The sequence below is a fragment of the Benincasa hispida genome, chromosome 12 (assembly GCF_027475165.1).
Source record: "Benincasa hispida cultivar pf3 chromosome 12, pf3_genome.v1.1, whole genome shotgun sequence".
NCBI lineage: Eukaryota > Viridiplantae > Streptophyta > Magnoliopsida > Cucurbitales > Cucurbitaceae > Benincasa > Benincasa hispida.
This window is the reverse complement of record NC_143489.1, coordinates 29,723,324-29,746,729: the sequence shown is the minus strand read 5'-3', so window position 1 is coordinate 29,746,729 and position 23,406 is coordinate 29,723,324. Positions and strand designations below refer to the sequence as shown.

The window sequence follows — 23,406 nt, the reverse complement described above, 5'->3', positions numbered from 1 at the left end:
ATCTTTTTGTAGCATGTTGTATTTTATAAATGCATGATCTGTAATTCATTTCTGTAAAAAAAAAATTTCTAAAAACAATTAGGATTTGAGACGATCTCGCTTTCGCTAAAGGTTCCCCTCACAGGAGTTCAATTTATATCAGAATGTGGTTTTAATCCCAAATTGCCCATTTTTTTTAATTAATTTTACAGTAATGGTGGGATAAAAATTTTTGCATTTTGTGTTTTGATTCATGTGATGAATGACTTTTTATGATGAATGTGGTTTGTTAATGGATGTTTTCGGGATAGGGTATAGATTTATGGCTTTTATATTTATAATTTGATTATAAAGGCCCGTGTTTTTGGGGCCTAATTACTATAGAGTCTGTAAGTATTTACTTTTGAGTCACTCGTGATGCTTCCCGGTGGTTTTCTGGTGATTCGGAGGTGTTTTTGGACATCGATTCGAAGGAGAACGTTTCTGTACAATAGCAGACTGCACAGTAGCGTCGCGATGCTCCGAGCGGTGAACGGAAAAAATTCTCCGTGGCATCGCGACACTGCATGGCAAAGAATTTTCTCCCGTTCTCTCATGGTTCGCCAAGTTCGAGCGATTCAAGGGCGGTTCGATTGCTAGTTGGACCGGTTTATGGCTTGGTTCAAGCGGTTTGAGGCCCAATTCAATTGTTTCAAACTGGATAGCTTTTTTTATTAATATAATAATTAGCTATTTAATTGCTTCATTAGTGTCCTATCCCGGCCCATTAACTTTTATTTTAAATATACATGTGATGTATGTTTTATTAGATATGTCATAATGTATGTCATATAGAATTAAATCCCACCATAGGTTATGCATTTATTTTCATGCATCATTTTATATTATAAGTGTTATAATATTTGAATATGCATGATTTAATTATATAGCATGCTCATGCATAATATAGTATAATTGTTATATTATATACATGCATGCATTAATAACATATACATGCATCATGTATATTATAAGGGTTATAATATAAAGTACGAATGTATGTTTATATAGTATGTTATTAATGTCTTTCATTTCTTTATAATATATATAATTGTTATATATATTAGTAATGAAATTGAGATTGCATAAAGCACGATACTACCTTAGGTTAACTTATAAATGTTATAATTAACTAAAGTGTGTCAAACATGCAATGACTGTTTTATAATTGTTTCATTTATTTGTAATCGTTATAACTAAATGAAATTATAATTAAAATCAATAATACAGAGTTGCATGCAAACCTTAGGTTATAATCTTTTCTTTTCTTTTTTTTTGAAAATGTTTTAAAACATGATTCAGATAGATTTATAGGATTAAATTGATTCTTAATAAAAGATTAAAAGTGTAATAAATGTATCTATAAGGGACATTTTGTCTAAGGTGAGTTCTATCTAGGCTGGGATACTTAAGATGATGGAAACACCGCACCCCTACTTGGGAACCTATCTGGAAAGGTGAATTAGATAGATTTGTTACATACATGCAAGTTCGATTAAAGTTTGTTAAAGAGTTTCATAAGACTTCAATCAAAATTGTTTAATTATCAAAGTCAAGTGTTTTTTAGCAAATTAAACGTTCACTTAGTAAAAAATCAGTAATCGGGTTTTTCCTAAGTTAAATAACCCTAGGTAAAACACTCAGTGGGAGAAAAATGAGGTATATGATACTTCATTTTATCCTCTACATGTTTTTCCCTGTAAGTTCACACCGTGAGATCTACACACGACCTCGAGGCACCATGGGTGTCCCTCCTACAGGTGGCATTTTTGTAGAGCAATATCAAGGTGAATGGAGAGGATGTTTATAGTAAGTGGGAGTGAGACGTGTGACAACACATCCCTCGGTCTCTCTCATTAGGTTGAAGTAAAGTTTCATGCATCACCTCGTGGCATTGTGGGTGTCCCCTAAAAGATGGCAGTTTTACATGACGCTTTATTCAATCTCCAGAAATTGATAGGGTTACTTTAGTTTTATGTCCCAATTAGTTTTTCCCTACAATTAGCTCATTGGGGCAAAAATCTAGAACCTAAAATGAGAGGTTACACTTACAAAAATTGTTAAGTTAGTTTAACGAATTTTGGACCGAATAATGGTGATTAATAATGACAATAACAAGGAGTTGTTTTGTCTATTAGTTGAGAATGTCTCATTCAGTGAAGAGACACTTGATTACCTTACAGTGACTTTTGTCCTACCTCACTGAAACATCATTGCAAAATTAGATGTCACTTAGGGTATATTAGAATTTTTCTAAAATCGGTTGGTTGTTTTCTTGATTAATGCAAGTTATCTAATAATTTGTTTGTTTTCTTCAATTTATATTATGACTACCGCTACATTAAACTTGCTCGTTACTAACAAATTAACAGGCAAAAACTATACATCTTGGAAAAACACGATCAACACAATTTTGATCATTGATGATCTTCGATTCGTCATGATGCAGGATTGTCCTCCCATTCCTGCTCCAAAGCTCCTCGAAACGTTCAAAAGGCACATGAATGCTAGACAAGAGTGAACGAAAAGGCCCGAGTGTATATCTTGGCTAGTCTTACCGAAGTCTTGGCCAAGAAGCATGAGCCCACGCTCACAGCTCATGAGATCATGGAGTCCCTGAGGGGAATGTTCGGATATCCATCCACACAGCTCAAGCATTACACTCTAGAACACATCTTCAATGCATGTATGCTAGAAGGGGCATTTGTACAAGAACATGTTCTCAACATTATGGTCTACTTTAATGTGGCAGAGATGAATGGGTCTTCCATCAATGAAGCCAGTCAAGTTAATTTCATATTGAAATCTTTGCCTGAAAGTTTCCTTCACTTCCGTAGCAATGCTATTATGAACAGGATTGCCTACAACCTAACCACCTTGCTCAATAAGCTACAGACCTTCCAATCCTTGCATAGAAACAAGGTTCAGAAAGGTGAGGCAAATGTTACTGATCCATCATTGGAAGTAGAAGCCAAGAACTCTGAGTCTAGGCTGGAACAAGATTAAACTAAGCGTCTAAGTCATTAATCCAGGAGAGGGAAGAAAAGCCAACAAATACTTGCAAAATTTTCATCCACCATAATCAGAGTCATAGATAACAAATTTAATTGATGTTTTATAGGTTATTTATGTAGTTCTGATAGCAACAGGTGAATGTCAAATGGTCTACACAACATTCCATACCATCATGCTTTACGCATAGATCTGAAGATGTTGTGAACACTTTCCTAATAACAATTCCAAAAGATCAGGATAAGAACTATGTTCACGAAGCAACCCATTAAATATGAACACACAAATTTTATTGTACGAAAAGATGTCCTAATAGCAATATTTGTATAGATACTGTGTGAGGAAATAAACAAACAGACATGTTGCCATAGTTGAGAATATACCAGCAATAGACAACTTCATGGCTCACCTAAAGTCCATATCCCTCACAAATTTATGCGCACTTGATTCATCTAAAATGGGGAGCAAGCTTGGCCACTCCAAGATTCTGAGATGTCCATTTTATAGGTAATTTGATGTCAAAATAAATCCACTGTGTTTTTTAGAAAGACAAGAATAAAAAAGAACCATGAATTCCCTGAACTAGATATTTAGGGAGATAAGAGAGCACTGCCTTCTTTGATGAGTACAAACACGCTACCACCATCTCCTTGTGAAATTCGAAGATCTTCATCGAGATAAGTAGTTAGCAACCAAGACTTGGCACTGCTGCTTGGGATTGAGAACTTGATCGGTGGTTGGCTCGATATTGTCCTGGCCACATTTGAAGCAGTATCTTGAATGGAGGATATGACGCCATTGAATGGTGAAAGGTCAATCTTCTACCCGAGAAGCTCCACATTTTCTGGTATAATTAATGAATCCGTTAGCTGGGGAATCCTAATGACACCTTCTTCAAACTTTATTTGGAAAAACAGTTGAGTTTGAAAATAAATATTAGCTTATTACAAAGTCAAAAGAGTTGAGATTGCACCTACGGACAAGAAAATCCTTTTTTTTTTTTTTTACCGTTCAGACTGTCGGATCACCGAAAGATTCTAGCTTACCTGTACACACTAGAGACTTCTAACTTCAAACTTTGCATTAGTACTAATGGAAGTGGTGGCTAGAGGGCCAGAAAACTGGACGGATTTTTGGACAGTGAAGCTCTTTGAATCAATTGTTTGTGAAATTTCTTCCACTTTGACCAATGGAAATGTACTCTTAGACAACAGTGGGTACATATCCGAGAACAATGTGTACCTACATCCCCAAACATTCATATTAAGAAACTTAAGGTGACATAATTTTGTAATGCAGAATTGTTGCAACCAATCATCTGATAGTACGTAATAGACAGCAAATAGATTTCAACAAAAGACAAAAAAAAGGGGACAAAAAAAGTTTTAGCAGGTTATGATCATCCTCTAGACATTACAACTCTGGCCATATAAAATTAAGGCGGGTTTATCAGGTGTAAAAAGCTATTGTAAAGACTCTCTTGATTTCCTTCTAAGGTTTAGTGAAGCAAAGATTTAACATAACAACGCTAGCAACTTCAGCTAGCTGGCCACATTCAAAGAAATTGATACAAAACCAGATGCAAGGACAATTGCAGTCATCTCAATCACAAGTCTGAATCCCATCAAGGAAACCAAAACTTAATAAAACCTCTTCTAAATGGCCCATACATTCTAGTTTAACACAGAACAATATGACTCGCCCAACAGGAAGTAGCTGAAGTAACAACGCCACATGGTAGGTCGATACTAAGTCCAAATATGATATTCAAGATCAACATGTACAAGAAATTACCGATAATATTTAAAAATTCGTGAAGCTTTGCAAGGGAGATGTGTGATTAGTCAGCAAAAAAGAAATTTGATTAAACTCGTTCCAACTTTTCAGTCATCCGAAAAAAATTACTAGGTTTCGTTGATTCGGAATCTTTTTCCCGATTCATAATACGAAGTTCAATCATATAGTACAAAGAGGTAGCTGTTATTAAAACAACTGTTGGAGAAATAACCAACCAGGTTACTAGTATCAAGTTTGGTATTATTAAGAGAACTTACGCGAGAATCCATTTGCCATTGAGCGGAGTCAGGGCCTCAGTAGGAGTAGGTGTTGGATTCTTCGCTTCAAGTTGCGTAATCTACCATTGTAACTATGGCTTGGCTCATTTTGAAAGGGGCAAGGAATGACTGAAACAGGAGAGGGTCAGAACAATAGTGTATCTTCTATTCCTACCAACAATTGCAACATGGACGCATGCGATTGATGAGACGCAAGCGATTAGGTGCGGCAGCATGGGTTGCACGACGCTAGGTTGCACAAAAAGGGACAGCGTGTGTCGAGCGGGAACGACGAGCGGCGGCAGTCGATGATGGGGAAAATAGGGTTTAGAAAAGAGATAGATAGGGAAGTCTGGGAATGAAATGAAAAAGAAAATTGAAAAAATGGGGGGGAATGGGTTTTTAAAAAAAACGGATCTTTAATGTGAGTTTTAAACCGATATTGTAGGTAAAACCAACATTAAAGGTATACCTACAATATCGGTTTAAAACCGACATTAAAGATTCGCTTTTAAAAATAAATAAAAAAATAAAACCGACATTATACATCTGGTTTCACTTTTTTCAACCGACATTAAAGCCCAAAATTCTTATAATGCAAGGTTGCATTTGTGGTAGTGCCAATTGGAAAGGTTCTTTGTGAAGAAAGTCTTCAAATGGTAAGGTTTTCTGAAAACCCTAAAATTTCTTTTCTTTTCATCTTTTTATAGCATGTTATATTTTTTATAAATGCATGATCTGTAATTAGTTTCTGTAAATTTGCTTTTCTAAAATTAATTAGGATTTGGGACAATCCCGCTTCCGCTCAAGGTTTCCCTCACAGGGGTACCTTCAATTTTTATTTCCATCAAAGAATGTAGGTTTATCAAGAAAATGATTTTCTAAAGTTGCCATAAAATTTAAGCTTTTAAATAATTTTTCAAAATATTAATAAGATGATTTAGATATCAAAATAGTACTTGAAAAATAATTTACGTAGAAGAGTTACCCGCTCTGATACCAATTGTAGGAGTGAGAAAATCAAGCAATAGGTATCAATCTAAAATATTTATGAAAATGTTTGTCACAAACAAAAGAGCACCCGTCTCTGATACCAATTGTTGGATTGGTATGGAAACCCTAAAGGGAGGTGAATAGGGTTTAATTAAACTAGTGAAGAACTTTTTACTAATATAGACCCAATTAAAAAAATTAACAAACTTTTATTAATTAGTAATATAAACAAGAATTTTTACTAATGTAGGCACAGTTTGATGTAATTAGATATTTTTCAATTAAATTAATAAAAACTCTAATTTATACTAAATAACAAGATTGATAAAAATGATGTAACGATATACTCAACCAATCTCAACCAATTACAAAATCATGCAATTAAAATTAAATGCAAAATAATTATAAAGAGTTAGAGAAGTAGACACTGTAAATTTTATAGTCGTTCAATCAAACTCGACCTACATCCACTCTCCCGAGTGCCTCTTGGGATTTCAATTAAAAAATCTCCTTTTACTCTTTCCACAGATGAGAGTCAAACAACTACCTTGCTCCTTTTACGGGTTCAAGAGCAAACTCGATCCTTTTCATGGGTTAGGATCAACCCGTTACAATATTTTTTTAAAAAAAGTTTTAAATCACACAATAAAAGTATCTAAAAAAACTTGGTATATAAGTTTGAGCTCATAACTAATCAATCTTCATGACATAAAATAACTCTCTCAAGAAGAAGATGAAAAGAAGAAACCTGAAGCTTAGAGAGAGAATAACAATGGTGGCTTTGAGTTATGGAGGATTGAAAAATAGTGTAAAAATTGTTGTTAAAATTTGGAAAAGATGAAATGTTTAAATAGAGAGGAAAAATGGTTAAAAACCACATTTAATTAGGGTCATTGGATCTTGGAAAAGAAAAATTAATTATGGAGATTTTAAACTTAACTAGCCGTTAGACAGAAACAAAAAAATAATAATATAATAATATATATCTTTTTAAACCATTTCTTTTAAAATCCAACAAAAAAAATTATCCAAAACTAGCTGTTAGATACAAACATAAAATAATATTAAATTCATTTTTCTTTTAAAATGATTTTCTTTTTGAAACCAATCCAAAATCTCAAAAGCCACCATGTGTTCTTCCTCTCATGCTCCAAGTGGCATCTTTCAATTGGTTCACTTTGATGACAAAAATTATGCCACGTCATTAGCTCAGAATTTTTTTGTTAAACTTGTTTCGGTCATCTTCTTCCTTTGAGTTTCGATTTAAGTGATTCAAATTGCGTTAGAACCATTGTTTCAAGCTCTACACAACAGACCCTTCAAAATACTCAAACTGTTAATAAATAAAAGCAGATTTGTTATCATCAAAATATTAATTAATTAACTAATTAATTAATTAAAAGTAATTAATTTGAGATTAAGGGTCAAAAGGCCGACATATGCTCGATTCATAAGTTCACTTGATGCTCGATGCTCTGATGCTCTATACTCTAATGCTCTATACTCTATGTTTGATGTATGATGCAAAGAAACACAAAAAGAAGAAGAAGAAGAAGCGCAAGGGAAAAAAGGGGAATTAGGAAGAAATGCAAGAAAAAAAACAAAAGGATGAAAAGGATGAAGAAATGTAGGGAAAAAAAACAAAAGTAAAAAAAGGATGAAGAAATGCAGAAAGATGCAGAAAAAAGAGTCGCATGAAAAAAAGCAAAAAAGGAAGAAGAAGAAATCACAAAAAACGAGAAAAAAAAAAAAGAGAGAGAGAAGAAAAAACGCTACAAAAACGAAAAAATAGAAAAAGAATGTGTTTAGGGTTAATGTGGTAATTTCACATAATAAGGACAAGCAGAAGGCCAAAATCCATTGATTTTGGAAAGGGTACCTATTTTTCATTTATGTCATTTATTATGGGTCATATGTGCCATAGTTCCTAACTACAACTAGTTTTATGATTTATAAATATAGTATCAAATACATTTCAAACGATTGTTAGAATTCAATTTCAAAATTTAATACTAAATATATATCTGAAAACATGAAATACAATTTTGTTTCTTGAATCTTTTGTTTTCAGATTTCCTACTAAACAGATCATGCAGTTTATAGACACTCATTCTACATTGAAATTCTTGTTTTGTTATTTGCTTCTTAACAATATTTTCAAAAATCAAACTAAGTTCTGAAAACTAAAAAGTGTAGTTTTTAAAATTTTGTTTATCTTTATGGAATTTGACTATTTTATTTAAGAAATAAGAAAGTCATCTTAAAAAATTAAGAGGAATAGAGTTTATTTAAAAAAGAAAACAAATAATTATTAAATGGAATGTTTGTTACTATATTTTTGCAAACACAGAGGAACAAATTACACTCTTTAACTTTGGAGGGGCAAATTAAAAGAAAGACTATAATAATTAAAAGTTAATTGAGACATTATCCTGAAGTAAGAGTGAGGGCTATGAATTTCTGGTTCTGGTTTTACAGAAGATTTAGAGCATGGAAAAAGCTATAGAAATCTTGGGTTTTATTTTATTAGGACAAATTTAGTTTCTTCTAGTATGTTTGGATTATTAATTTTCTAAGTGTTAAGATAGTGTTTATTAAATGATATATATATATATATATATATATATATATATATATATAAAAGTAAATCTTAAATAGATATTAGAACATAAATACTACTCGAGAGGATTTAAATTTAAATAACTTTTTGAAAATTAAAATAGAGAAATTTTTATCGGAATAAATGATATGTGACTATTCATGTACGGTTGCATTGTTTTTCATGAATTAATATATCTTTTCAAAATTTAACCAATTTGAAGTAGAGACATGAATATTCTAATGACCACAAATTAGTTTTTAAATATGTCTCTTCTTCTAATTGGTTTTTAGCCTTTTTCATAAGCAATTTTCTCCATGAAACTTTCTCTCCTTTCATAAAATCTTTGAAGTTCAGTTTATTTCAATAAAGTATAGATCGTTGGATCTTGTAGATTAGGTGTTACTTTCGTAAGAAAAGTAATATACATTATCTTTGTAGACAATTATTCATTAAACTCAGATGGAGTAAGTAAAATTATTTTAACGAGATAACATGAATTTATTAAACTCAGATTTTCTTCGATATACAAGATTATGTATTTTCTTATTTTTTATGATATTATTTATATAACAATCTTAAGACAATTTTCTTCCGAACGTTTTTCGTTTGTTGAATTTTTTATATTAATTCAGTTGCTCACGTCAAATTAAAGTATCGCTTCTGTTTAATTTTGTTTTAGAATTCGTTGTGTTTTACATTTATTGTTTTATTCCATATAATATTATAAAACAATATTAATATATATTTTTTTGTTGAATTCTAAAACAAATATTCTATTTTTGTATACAATTGTTTTAGGATATCTAATATTGTTTCCGTTTGTTTCCCGTATGTAGTATGTAGAATCAATGTAAATGCCCCCCAATTGTTATTTAATAATATCACAAAAAATCAAAAAATACATAATCTTGTATATCAAAAAAAATGTAAGCCCAATGAATTCACATTATTTCCTTTGAGACAATTTTACTCACACTCTCATGAGTAATTGTCTTCCAAGATAGAACATATTACCTCTCTTATGAAAGTAGCACCTCATCCGTAGATTCAACGATATAAAGAAAATACATATTATAGATTAATTCGTGGTCATTTAGTCATGTCCCTTGCCCAAATCAGTTAAATTTTAAAAAGACACGTTCATTCATAAAACTATGCAACTTGACACGAATAGTCACATACCATTTATTCCAACAATTTTAACTTTTAACTTATCTTTGGATGTCTTTATTTGGACGAGAAGTTTACAAAGATTCACATTGATTGGGAAACCAAGTATTGAAATGAGGATTATATTGTTTGTGTTTGAATTCTTTCATTATTTGAAAATAAATTAGTACGAGACCTTAGAAAGTTGTTTTGAAAATTCACTTTCTAAATCTTAATTTGGTAATCATTTTGTTTTTTATTTTTATTTTTTAAAATTAAATCTATGCATATAATTTCCATCTCCAAATCTTTTCCTTTGTTATCTATTTTTACAGATGGCTTAAAAAATCAAACTAAATTTTGAAAATTAAAAAAAAAATAGTTATATACTTTCACAAAGTTCTTGGCGATTAAGTTTTCGTGTGAATTATTATATACTTAAAATCATGGCCTACAAAAGAGAGAAATTTTGTATTGTTCTAAATAAATTCGTGAAAACAAATCAAAAAAGCTGCAGAAAACCTTTTTCTTTTAGAAAATATATGAGGGAAAAAACAACATTTAAGGGGAAAAAACAACGTTTACTCATTTGTATTAATTTTTATTGTAAACTTATAATTTCATCAAATTGATGGTTGCCTTCAGTAAATTTATAATTTTTTTATTTTTTTTTTCTTCAGTAAATTTATAATTTCATCAAACGTTTACTCTATTTCGGTGCAATATTTTTCTTTTAGTAAGTTAATATATTTTTATTATCTAATGAAAAATTAAATTTTCCATGATTTTATACTGATTTTTTTAATATTATCATTTTATTTATAGTGAATATTATCTTCGAAAAAAGTTCTACAAATGATCGTTCAATGTTGTGTATTTAGTTATTTACTTTATTTGAAATGATGTATATTGCATATTGAATATTTGAATATTTTTATTATTAATTTGTTTAGAGTGTATTTATCATTGGTTTTTTTAAAATTATATTGAATGTTTGAATATCAAATTTGTTATGATTTTTTTTTTGTTAGATTTACGAGTTTTTTTGTTATGAATTATTGAGTTTTTTTTTTTTTAGATTTTCATGCATATTATGAGGTTTTTTTTTTAGATTTTTGTTAAATTTATTATGAGATTTTTGGTTAGAATATCAAATGATGATGCATATCTATATATAAGAGAATATTTATATTTAAAATTTTAGGATGGTGGAAAAACAAGAATGCATGTCTATATAAGAAAATATTTATATTGATTTTTTAGAATTATTGAAGGTTTGAATATCAAATTTGTTATGAGTTCTTTTGTTAGGTTTATGAGCTCATTTGTTATGAATTATTGAGTTTTTTTTTTTTTTTTTAGATTTTCATGCCTATTGTGAGTTTTTTTTATTAGAATTTTTGTTAAATTTATTATGAGTGTTTTTTCTTTTTTGTTAAAATATCAAACGAGGATGCATGTTTATATAAGAGAATATTTATATTTAAAATTTTAGGATGATAGAAAAACAAGGATGCATATCTATATAAGAAAATATTTATATTGATTTTAAAAAATATTAAATGTTTGAATATCAAATTTGTTATGAGTTTTTTTTTTTTTTTTTGTTAGATTTCCATGCATATTATGATTTTTTTGTTAGATTTTTTCTTAAATCTATTATGAGGTTTTTTTTTTTTTTTTTGTTAGAATATCAAACGTGGATGTATGTCTATATAAGAAAATATTTATATTTAAAATTTTAGGATGATGGAAAGACAAGGATGTATGTCTATATAAGAAAATATTTATAATGATTTTTTTAGATTATTGAATGTTTGAATATCAAATTTGTTATGAGTTTTTGTTAGATTTACAAGGTTTTTTTGCTATGGATTATTGAGTTTTTTTTTTTTTTTTTTTGGTTAGATTTTTATTAAATTTATTGTGAGTTTTTTTTTTAAAATTCGAATATCAAGCGATGGTACATATCTATATAAGAAAATATTTATATTTAAAATTTTAGGATGATGGAAAACGAGGATGCATGTCTATACAAGAAAATATTTATATTGATTTTTTTAGAATTATTGAATGTTTGAATATCAAATTGTTAGGTTTTTTTTTTTCAAAAATAATGTTCAATTCGGACAAAGGATAATAAATTTGGACATTTTGAATATATATGGAATAAGTTGTAAAAGGTCCATATAAAAAATTGAAAATAATAAGATTGGATAAATTAATATATACTGACTAGGACTGTTTAATTTTATTGCTTAATTGCATACCAATATAATTCTTTAAGCCATTAACGTGTTATTTCAATTCTTTTTCAGTCTAGTTGACCAAATATGACATTATTTGTTATTAGGGTCTTGCTAGAATCACCTTTATATATCGAGTGTGATATTTCGATGGTAATGTTCTAATAAAAAAACAAGGTGATCCAGCAAAACTCATGATATTCATATTCAACTTAATGTTCAGAATGAATATCCAGCAACCTCACTCGATCATTTTACACATAGTTCCATGATGGCATCTCCTTCAACTTTTGAATTTTTTCCAACAACACTGAGTATGCTGAGTATGGAAGAATGGCAAACTTCACATGTTCGTCGAGTCTATGATCAGTACGTGACATGTTGACATCATGACGAGGGTATACATTTTACAGAGGAGGGCCAATCATCAAGTGTAAGATGTCATGGTGATCATGGACACTATGTGACTCAATAAGATCGATTTCAGCATAATAGAGGATCTTCTTCTGGTCATGAGTAAAAAAAATATTGTACTTGTAATCAAAATCAAGTAAGAAAATGCAATTTTAGTCTACACCTCAAACACCTTTAACTTCCTAAAGAGTTTTGAAAATTTTAATGCAATCGTGGAAGGTTAATATCCATCTTTTTACACAAGTTTCTAATAACTTCAAACAAAAAAAATGGTGAAGGTATTTTCGATATATATATATATATATATATATATATATATATATATATATATATATATATAAATAATATATATGTTGGTTTAAAGGTATTAATGGAGTTTTAAAAAGTTTTAAGATTATTTTTGGAACAAAGTTCCAATTTCATTGATATTAACTATAATTGTTTTTAAAAAATGTATATATATGAAAAATATTTTTGGAACAAAGTACAAACTTTATAAATATTGAACATTATTTATTTAGTTATTTATTTATTTATATAAAATACAATAATAATGGTTTGGAATTAAACGAATCGAACATCATTAATATCGAGTATATGAAATTAATTAAAGAAACCTCAATTTAAATCAAAGTATGATTATTGTGTATATCAAAATAAAATGATAACATTATTATCACTATAAAAAACGAGACTAATGAAATGATTAAGTTTTTAAAAGAATTAAACTTTCTATTGTAAATTTCATGTTAAAAAATTAATTAAAAATCCTATTTTTAATTTTAGGGTTAAAATAATTAAAAAGAATGTCGGTCAAATGCATCTACTCAAAAAAACGACTTCAATTCGATTTTTCTTTTTTTTTTTATTTAATGAACTGAATATGTCTCTTGAAGAGACGCATTCGAATTAAAACAAAATTTCACCCTCTTTTTTTAAATAGTTTGAAAACCATCCATTTTCCCATTAGCTTCTAAAACTACATATTTTTTCTAATTAACCCTTAGATATAAATTGAAATTTGAAAAGTAAGAAAGTTTAGATACTAGTATCAATAATTTTGATGAGGAAAAATAAATACCATAATAAGAAAGGTATACTTTTTGTTCGATAGCGTGCATTAAAAGGCAATAATAGAAAGTGCAGAGAGAAATGGTTTTTAATTTTTTTTCAAAAAATTAAAAGGAAAATTGAAAATACCCCAAATTTTAAAAAGAGTAATTGGGTGAAGATCTCAGGCGTGCAGCCCAAAAGTTATTTTGCTGACACTTAACAGTACAACATTATCTGTAAAGATATTTGCTTTGCTTTCTTCTCTTCTACATTTTTTTATTTTTAAACTAAAATCTAACCATCTACGATTCTTTCGACTTTTCCATCTTTTTTTATTAACATATTTCAAAAGGCTACTTAAAAATACTATACATTTCAAAATACTTAATATATTTTTTCCAATTTAATACTATTGAATCTAATTTTTATTTCCTCTCTAAATTTCAAAATATTAAATTTATACTTCTTAAGTTTTCAATTAGATTACGATATAGTCTTCATCTTTTAAAATATTATAATCTTACCCATGAGATATGAGTTTTATTTCAATTTGGTACCTATATTTCAAGATTTATACTTTTAGCCTCAATTTTTTTAAACAATTAATAGGCATTCATGTTAAAGACTGGAAGTGGGTATTTAGAGAAAAAAACATGGTTAAAAATGTAAATCTTGAAACTTATCGAAGAAATTGAAAAAAACTCAAATATCAAAAGTAAGATTGTAACATTCTAATACCTAGAGACTAAATTAAAATTAAACTTAAAACTTAAGAATCAAAGGCAGATCCAGAGCTTTTGTTTGGGAGAGTTTAATTTAAAGCTTCACAAAAATATTAAGATGAGTAAAAAAAAATTAGTTACAAATTTAGTTCATGAACTTTCAATTTTATATCTTATAAATTGTTGATTTTTTTAAAAATAAAGAAAAAAAAGGTTAAAAAAAAAATAAAGAGCCTCTCAACTTTCAATTTCATGTTTGATACGTTCTTGATATATATTATTTTTAAAAAAAATTATCTATTAAGTATAAAATTGAATTTGTGTCGAATGAAAATTTAAATTTTTAATTTTGTGTTCAGTAGATCTATAAATTTTAAAAATATAAAATAGCTAATGACCTATTATTCTATTAAACACAAATTTAAAAATTTAGTTGACACAAAATTGAAAATCTAAAAACTTAATACACAGATTAAATTTGGAGGAGTTGAAGTAAATAGTCATGCATTTTGATAACTAAAATGACTTTATTTCATATTAATGTAAAAATACATTGAAATTGAAGATTCGAAATCTAGGGACAAAAAGTACATTTTCCTATATATATTTTTTTTTTCATTTTCTTTAAACTTGCTCAAAACCTAGGGACAAAAATGTACATTCTATTATAAATTTTTTTCGCATTTTCTTTAAACTTCTACGTTTTGATTAATATAATTTATTTTTGGGTTGGATAGCACATAATAAATAATCAGCTAAAATAAAATGTTTGTTACTTTTTTTTTTTTAACTCAAACCCAGGGTGATTTAATGTCTGTTTGCCTTTAAATAGTTTTGTTGTTATTGCTTTGTTTTGATTCCTAGATTACTTGATATCTAGTAAAAATATGTTTAAAATGCATTTTTAAATATTTAATTTAAAAAATAAGTCATTTTAGAAAAAAAATTGGAGTGTTTGACAACCACTCAAAATAGCTTTTGAAGTGTATTTTTAACAATTTTTGTCGTTTAAATAAAAATGAATTTTTTGAAAACGCTTTTTTCTTAAGTCAACCCAAACGAATCTTAAATTATGTGAAAAATAAACATGTGATTAAAGTAAATACTTGTGGAGGCTAATTCTATTTTGAAATACAACTAATAATATCAGTTAGAATTTAATTATGTAACTTTTTTAAACTACAACTACAAATAACTTATCGTCACTTTACATTTTTACTATTTTTACTATTTTTAGTTGAGTATAAAAATGATAGAAATTAAACTTCAAATCTTAAAAGAGTAAATTTATATCAATTATTGTTGAGTTAAGTTCGTCTAGATGATTTTGATTGATGTCTCTTATTGTTTGGATTAGGTTGAATTCCTAGCTTTAGTAGTAAATGAGTAACTTGATTGTCATGATTACCATGAACTATATTTTGAGGGTTGTCGGGCAGGGTGATGTGAAAAGCTATGATCCAAATTTAAAAAAAAAAAAAATGTGGGATCTCGACCAAATTTTGATGATATAAATCAAAGATTTAATCAGAACAAAATGAGTATAAATATAATAAACGCCTAGAAAAGTGAAGTATGCAAGATTTTGTCGATGAATGTTCATAGTTTTTTCGTTTTGATTACTAATTTAAGATTGAAGTGTGTTTAGTTTAACACCAACTATGTAAATTTCTCAACTTAAAGTGCAAAATGGGGGCAATTCAATCCAAAAGACCGAAATTTTCATTTAGTGACTACAACGATAACATTTATAAAAAGAATAAAATTTTAAATATGCTATGGTCGGTTATTACCAGTAAGAATCTATGATTATTTTTAGCCAATAAAATCTAATTCTTAAACATTAAAATTCTTGTCAAAGTGACTATAGTTCAGCCAAATTGATCGTATGTAATCTTTTCCAAAGTTAATATTGAAATCACTCACAACTCACTTGTTGTACATGAAAAAGTCAAAATCATTGAATTATCAAACACTAATTATCCAAAGTTTATTAAATTAACAATTATCTGAAAAAAATATTAGGTTTTCAACTTTAGAACCCATTTTAAACTTTTTTTTCTCTCGTAAAAGTATTGAATTAAATATATGAGACGGGAGAATCAAACCTTTAATCGAGAGGTCGATAGTACAAGCACTATATCAGTTGAGTTATTCTCATTTAGCAAAATAAGGTAAATTTACTTATAAACTTTGTTCTTTCCTTCAAAAATGCTTCCAGCTTATAATACCCTTAAAACTTTAATACTCTTGTATATATATACACATTCCCATGCATACATACATACACTATTAGTTTTTTACACAAACTTTTAGTACTTTCTTTCAAAAATATTCCTAAACACTATAAAAATTCGTTAGGACCCTAAACTTTAAAAAATAAAGATAAAAATACATTTACCATTAGTTTAGAGACAAAAATTGTTAATATCTCGATTCAAAAATACTAATTAACTTTTAAATGTTGCATTAATACCTTGCCCTTTCAAAAACAAAAAGTAAAAATAAAATGTTGTTACCATTAGTGCATGGAAATTCTTTATATGCACCACATTTCACCTCCCCATTCTATCTCCTCCCTCTTATGTGCTTTTAATCTATGGTAAAAAAATAATTATATTTTTCCTCTCTTCTTCAATATCCTTGTGTCCCCTGCTTCCATTTCTTAGGTTTTAAAACTACCTCTCTTTAATCAAGGTATATAGGCAATAGCAAGAAGAAAGGAGAATGATGGAATCGTCAAAGGATTTTAGAAATTGAATGTTTTAGTGATTGAATATGAGTTAATATGTTCGGATTTAATACACACAAAAAGAGACACGTCAAAAATTGTGGTTTAATACATTTGGATTTAATAACCAATGGGAGGAAAAATAAAGAAAATCTATGAATTAACGAAGTTTTAGCAATAAAAATTTTGTTTATTCTTTTTACCGTTCAAATTAGGCTTTTATTTGTATACTTAAAAAGGCTCTTCATGATATAACGATGTTCATATGTTCAGGAAGGGGAATCAACATTTCTATTGTATCTTCAAAAATTTGATGAAAATATAGATAAAATAAAAAATACTTTAGTACATTTTGAGTTGCACCTTTTGCACCCGATAGGAAAAAATGCTGTTCAAAAAGAAAATGTTTGTCACATATATAGCAAACTACTTTTTAACAACTATGTGGGCTTCAAAATGATAGGTGGAGCCAAGAATACACAAGTATTTTTCTAAATAAAATATCAACCAAATATCGCTAATTGTGAACCTATGAAAGAAAATTAGACTTATTCAAAAGAAATAAATGATTTTTCATTTCTTTAAATAATTTTTGTAAATTTCTAAATAAATTTATTTACGAACTTTTTAATAAATATTTTTTATGAAGTTTTGAATTTAATTTTCTTTAAAAAAAAATCAACCAACATTTTCATCTATATTTTCATAAAATTAGAGCATCCATCATTTCAATTAACATCTACAATAAAATATTGGTCCTAGTAATAAATAGGAACAGAAATCACAAGCCAGAGTGAGTTTAGTTTAATGTGTATTATTAATGAGTAAGAAATTTGCCATTTGAATCATTCAAATACAAAAATTTTAGGTGAAAATAAATACTAAACCCAATTCAACTATAGTGATATAATATTTTGATTGAAAAAATTTTAGTTAATAGGGACAATATGAGAAAAAAACAGGACCCAACCTACTCGTCAAAGCCCAAATTTCCTCAATTGCATTCTTTACCCCAATAAAATCAACCAAACAATTATTAATCAAATCCATCACCTCTCTAGAGGGGGAGAGGTAAATCAGTAGAAGAATGTCCCATCGATAGACCATTCATGGAAATCTTCCTAAAACCCACCCTTAAACCCTCAAGATATGTATACAAAAACTAAAACTAGACATTCGAATGTATACACAACTATGTAGACAATTACAACTATTTTTATGATCCATATACTATCAAACACATATAGAAATATAAAATATAAATTATGAATTCTTTATTTTCAAATTTTTATCTTTGGCCTACCAAGCAAGCTCAATATTTAAAATAAAGTATCATATCCTAGATTTAGAGAATTACGTTTCTTAATACAACAATCGAATCACTACAAATGAGCTAACCTCAACTTAGTTGAATAATTACATGGTCAAGCATTAATAAAGAGTAGAAAATAGAAAAAAGATTCATGAAGAAAATGAAATAAAATTAGATTATAGAAACTAACATATTTTTATTTTAATGTTTACGAGTATGAGAAATTTGATCGGAATAGTTAATACTCACTTTGAGTGGTCTTTATTATCAATTCTAAGTAGGTTGATAATTGTTTTGTTTTTGTTTTTAATTTTTGAAATGTTTTTGTTTTTAAACTTTTCGAGAGTTTTTCCATCTAAAATAATTTCCCTAAATTTTTTGAAAAATAAGTCTATAAGTTTCCCTATCTTAAACTAGGGTAAAAAACTGAAAAAATATAAGCTGATTTTCAGGTGGAAAAAATGTTACCCAACCAAAAATGTCTAAAAATGAGTCAAACCAAATAGATACTTTACCCATTCGACTATGGGTAATAATAACTTTCTTCAATTAAACACCATATGCAAATATTTTACAAAAATCTCAAAATTGGTTGAAGAAAAATGATGGCGGTAGAGAAAAATAAAACGAATAAATTTCAAAATACAGAAATCATAGATGTTTTATCCTAAATTTGATATTCAAAACTAAATTTGTTCGAAGGAAAAAACAACTATTCCAAAAATTGAATATATATTTCAAAACCAAATTCCAAGTTTCATAAAATAATAACAATAATAATAATAGTAGAAGTAGACGTACAATACTTCATTAAATGCCGTAAATAAAAATCCAAAAACAGTAAACCCTATAAAACCCAAATGTATGAAGCAAGGCCATAGTCATCATTTTATTGATTAATAAAAAACAACTTTTCATTTTTGTCAATTTGATTATAAATTCCAACTCTAATATAAAGGAATCATGTTCCGTATTTAAAATTAAAATAACTAAAGCCATTTATAACCATCCCACGAGAAATTTATGCAATTTGATATTAAAGTATCAAAAGTTAGGGGAAAAAACTTAATTAAATTAAAAAAACAAAAAAACAAAAAAGTTAAAGTGGCCGCATAAATTAAAACTAATTTCTCTTTTTTTTTTTTTTGGGAGAATTTAAGAGAGAAAAAAGAGAGAAAAAAAGAGGGAAAAAAGCCCTAACAGCCAGTAAAATAACTTACATGCAATTACAATCTCCTAACCCCCACCCAGAATTACAGCCATACATCACCCGCCACGTAATACACATTAAAAAAGGAGAGAAGTAAAATTAAAAATTTTTAAAATTAGGAAAAAAAAAATATGAAAAACAGAGCAATTCCCGGAGAGCTCTCTGCAGCTAAACACAACCTAAGCAATTTCATCGTTTTTTCTCTCTCTCTCTATCTCTATTTCTCTCTCTCATCCTCTGTTTTTTGGTTCCACTCAACAACCAACAGGGGCGACGGCCGGCTTTACCTTCGGTGGTCGTCCTCTACCTCTGGGAGGACCGGCGACTGGAGCAGAGGTCGGCGCCGGTTTCGGGTACTTCGGGGGGCGGCCACGTGGCCTTCCACTGCCCGGGGTGGTTTTCTTCTTAGGCTGTGAAATGGGAGCGAATGGATCTTTGGGTTTGGGAGGACGACCACGTGGGCGCGGTGGAGAGACGACGGTGCCTGGCGGGAGAGGGACTTTAGGCTTGGGAGGACGGCCACGGCCACGCTTTGGTGGGGCGTTGGGATCGGGCTTCATGTAGTTGTTTTTGACGAAGAGTAGTTGGCCGGTTTGTTTCATGACGTCTAAGTGGTGAGTGAGAAGCGTAGAGAAAGCAGGGGGTAGATCGCCGTATGTGGACTCGATTTGCTTGGTAATCGCCGATTTGCTCACTCCGTTTTTGTCGTTTAGAGATTCGATCGCTGTCATAATCATCTGTGGAAGAAATTTCCTCGAAATTAAATTTAAAAAAAAAAAAAACAGAGAAATTAAGAAATGCAGAGATAAAGAGAGAGAAATTGAAGTACCTCGGGGTAGTGGGGGAGAGAGGGAGCAGGGGGAGGTGGTTGAGGTGGGTTGTTGAGTTGGTCGTCGGTAGCCATGGCGGCGGTGGAGACGGCGGAGATGATGTGATTTTAGAGAGAGGAGGAGGAAGAGAGAGAAACACTGTAGGTTTGGTGGGAAGAAGACGATTGAAGAAGGGGAAAGGGGAGGATTTAAAAAGGGGAAATAGGGAGAGGAGGGGATCAGGAGGAAGAGCAGAGGAGATCTGACGGCTGGGGATAGAGAGCTAAGGGTGAGGATCTCAGGGCTGGAATTTGCGTTTAGTGTTTTACGACACGGATCGATGACGTGGCTTGTGGGTCCTAATTTCCACGCCCTCCCCTCCTTATAGTTGTTTTTTCCTTTCCCTCCTTTTTTTTTTTTTTTTTTTTCTTTTCTTTTGTTTTTTAATTTTTTTGGTTTAGTACCGAAAACTACTTTGGAGTTTCGAGTTCCAGATAACCACCACTCTCAGTATTCCGTGCTGCTTCAGTTCCTACGAGGATTGTTTTTTTAATTTTTCCTTTTTCTTTTTAATTTGTTTTCATTTCAATCACATCACCTATTATTTTCATTTCTTTTCTTTCGTAATGCCATTCAAAATTGTATCAATTTTATTTTTTTAAAAAAAAAAAAAAAAAAAAAAAAACAGATGTATCAATTTAATTTAGACTAAATTATAAGTTTAATTTATGAAGTTAGTGTTCATTATTATTATCATTGTTTCTTAGAAGGAAGTTAGGGGGCGTTTGCCCCAAGTTGGGTTAGGGTGGTTAGGTAAAAAAAAAAGAAAAAAAATTTACCCAACATCTAATTCACCAATCATTAAAAATGTTTATTATTCTGTTATTCACATTAACTCACATTTTTCATTTTATTATTCACGTCAACTTTCTCAATTCATCTTCTCCTATGATAATTATCAATTCAATTCTATGCACCAAACGCCCACTTGGTGTTTATTCGGTTCTTAAGAGGATGTTTAAAGCATTGATTTGAGTTATGAAATTTATAATTTAATATATTAGAGTTAAAAAGTCTATGCTTAGGATGCAAAATTATAAAATTAAGTTTCTCGATAGATGTAAAAACTTTGACAGTGTTTAATGTTGAAAGTGAGTTGTTTAACACCTACTTTTGAAGTTGAAAAGTAATCCATCAATGGTAATATAAAAACCAACTGATTACTTTTGTTGTTGTTTACTTTTATCCTTACTGTTATAGATATTATTACTGCAACACCATGAAAATTATCAATTTGCCACATCTGTTGCCACCTTTATCGTTACCATTACTGTTACTGTTACTGTTACTGTTACCGTTAAGGTCAAACAATAATAGCAACGGTAACGATAATAGTAAAATGTGACAGATTCATAATTATAGGTAAACACAATCAAAAGTAATCCAATCGTGTTTGATAATTCAGGTATATTACAATTCATCCATTAATAAAATCTCATTACCGACTACACCAATTTTCATTACAGTTTGGTAAACGTGAGCTAAAGTTGGTGTCCCAAACACTCTAATTTTTTTTTAAGTGTCTAATATATGTTTGAATTTTGAATTTTATATCGAACAAGTCTCTAACAATTTCAATTTTTTTAATAATTAATCAATTTATTAGATATAAATTTGATTTCGTGTCTAGTGAAATATTGTAAACTTTTAATTATGTGCTAATATATTGGAAATCTTAGGAGGTGCTTGGGGTGATGAGTGAGTTCTTAAATTTGAAGTTGTTTAGGGTCTATTCGGTAGACAACTTGAAAATATAAATTTCAAAACAATGAATGAAATAAAATCAAAGTTGTGTTTCATATTTCCACATGTGTGTTTCGTAGCAAAATTCATAAAACTATATTTTAATTTAAACAATTGTAAACTAGTTGTAATCGCCACTAAATATTAGTTGATAATAAACTACTATTAATTTACTTATGAACATGTTTTATTTTAAAAACATTGTAAATTATTATTTTGTAATAATATATAATTTATAGGATAAATCAAACTTTTTGTGCAGTTTGGAAGGGTCAGGTCTTATGGTTAATTAGAATTTACTACTAATAGGTTGATAAAAGTTTCATAAATAGTCCCTATGGTAAGGATTATTTAAGAGGATTTAACAAATCATAAAGACTATATATGAAGTTATATTAAACCATAAAATCTCAATTTTAAAACCACATTAATTAATTTTTAACTTTATACAAACCATAGGGACCCAATTTGGAATTTAACCTAATATATAATATATTACACAATAAATATTTTAATTTTTTACAAGTTGAATTGAGCTTATAACATGACATATACTATATTTCCAAATGTTTTTAACTTTATTTAATATAATTTTGTATTTTAAATTTTCAAATTCAAATTTTGGATAAAATGAAAACATAAAAATTTTGTTTTCAATATTTCCCCAATTTGAATCACATAATCTGAAAACAATGTTTATAAACAGAATTTAGGTTGTCTGCCAAACATATATTCACTTAATTTAATGAATCTAAAAATATAAAACGGAATCTGGATTACAAATCTAACAAGCCCTCAATCTCTACCGTTGTTTTGTTGAGTTTGGAAAGTTTACGTTTGGGTTTTTCTTAATATGATATTTTCAAATTCATTCCAATTTAAATATGAATGAAACAAATTTTCTTCAATTGATTTTGTGGAATTTGTTTTGGGATAAACATTTGATTATGCCCAAGTTCAATCTTGATTCAAATATAATCATATTTCTATTTTACCTTTTAATTTAAAATTGACCCATTCGTGGATTATAATTTGATAATATTTCAAATTATTAAGTTTGTTTATTATTTTCTTTTTTTAAATAACATCAATCTTTTACTTTTACTTTTTTAAAAAAAAAAGTTGTTAGAAACATTAAAAGAATGGAAAGAGAGAAATGGAAAAATATGGAATTTCTCAAAAAATGTATAAACTTCACTGATAAACATTACATTGAAATTGATAGGATGAAACTATTTAACACGAGTTAGTGAAACGTGTGAATCAAACAGTGAAATT

At 28.8% G+C, this 23,406-nt stretch overlaps 1 protein-coding gene and 1 pseudogene across 1 annotated transcript; both read right to left on the bottom strand.

The window, feature by feature from the left end:
* Nucleotides 1-3,620: 3,620 nt before the first annotated feature.
* Nucleotides 3,621-5,274, bottom strand: LOC120067472 (plastid-lipid-associated protein, chloroplastic-like; annotated as a pseudogene).
* A 14,213-nt stretch (nt 5,275-19,487) lies between these two features.
* Nucleotides 19,488-20,625, bottom strand: LOC120092646 (HMG-Y-related protein A-like). The gene is made up of 2 exons (XM_039050792.2): nt 20,346-20,625; nt 19,488-20,253 (listed from the first exon to the last, which is right to left on the bottom strand). The coding sequence occupies exons 1-2, from the start codon at nt 20,418-20,420 to the stop codon at nt 19,771-19,773; spliced, it is 558 nt and encodes a 185-aa protein (XP_038906720.1). The 5' UTR covers nt 20,421-20,625; the 3' UTR covers nt 19,488-19,770.
* Nucleotides 20,626-23,406: the final 2,781 nt, after the last annotated feature.

Bases quoted from the DNA above. Each gene is read 5' to 3' on its own strand.
- LOC120092646 (XM_039050792.2), bottom strand. From the start codon at position 20,420: ATGGCTACCGACGACCAACTCAACAACCCACCTCAACCACCTCCCCCT. The intron at 20,254-20,345 runs GTACTTCAATTT...TTTCTTCCACAG, and splicing joins CTCTCCCCCACTACCCCGAG to ATGATTATGACAGCGATCGA.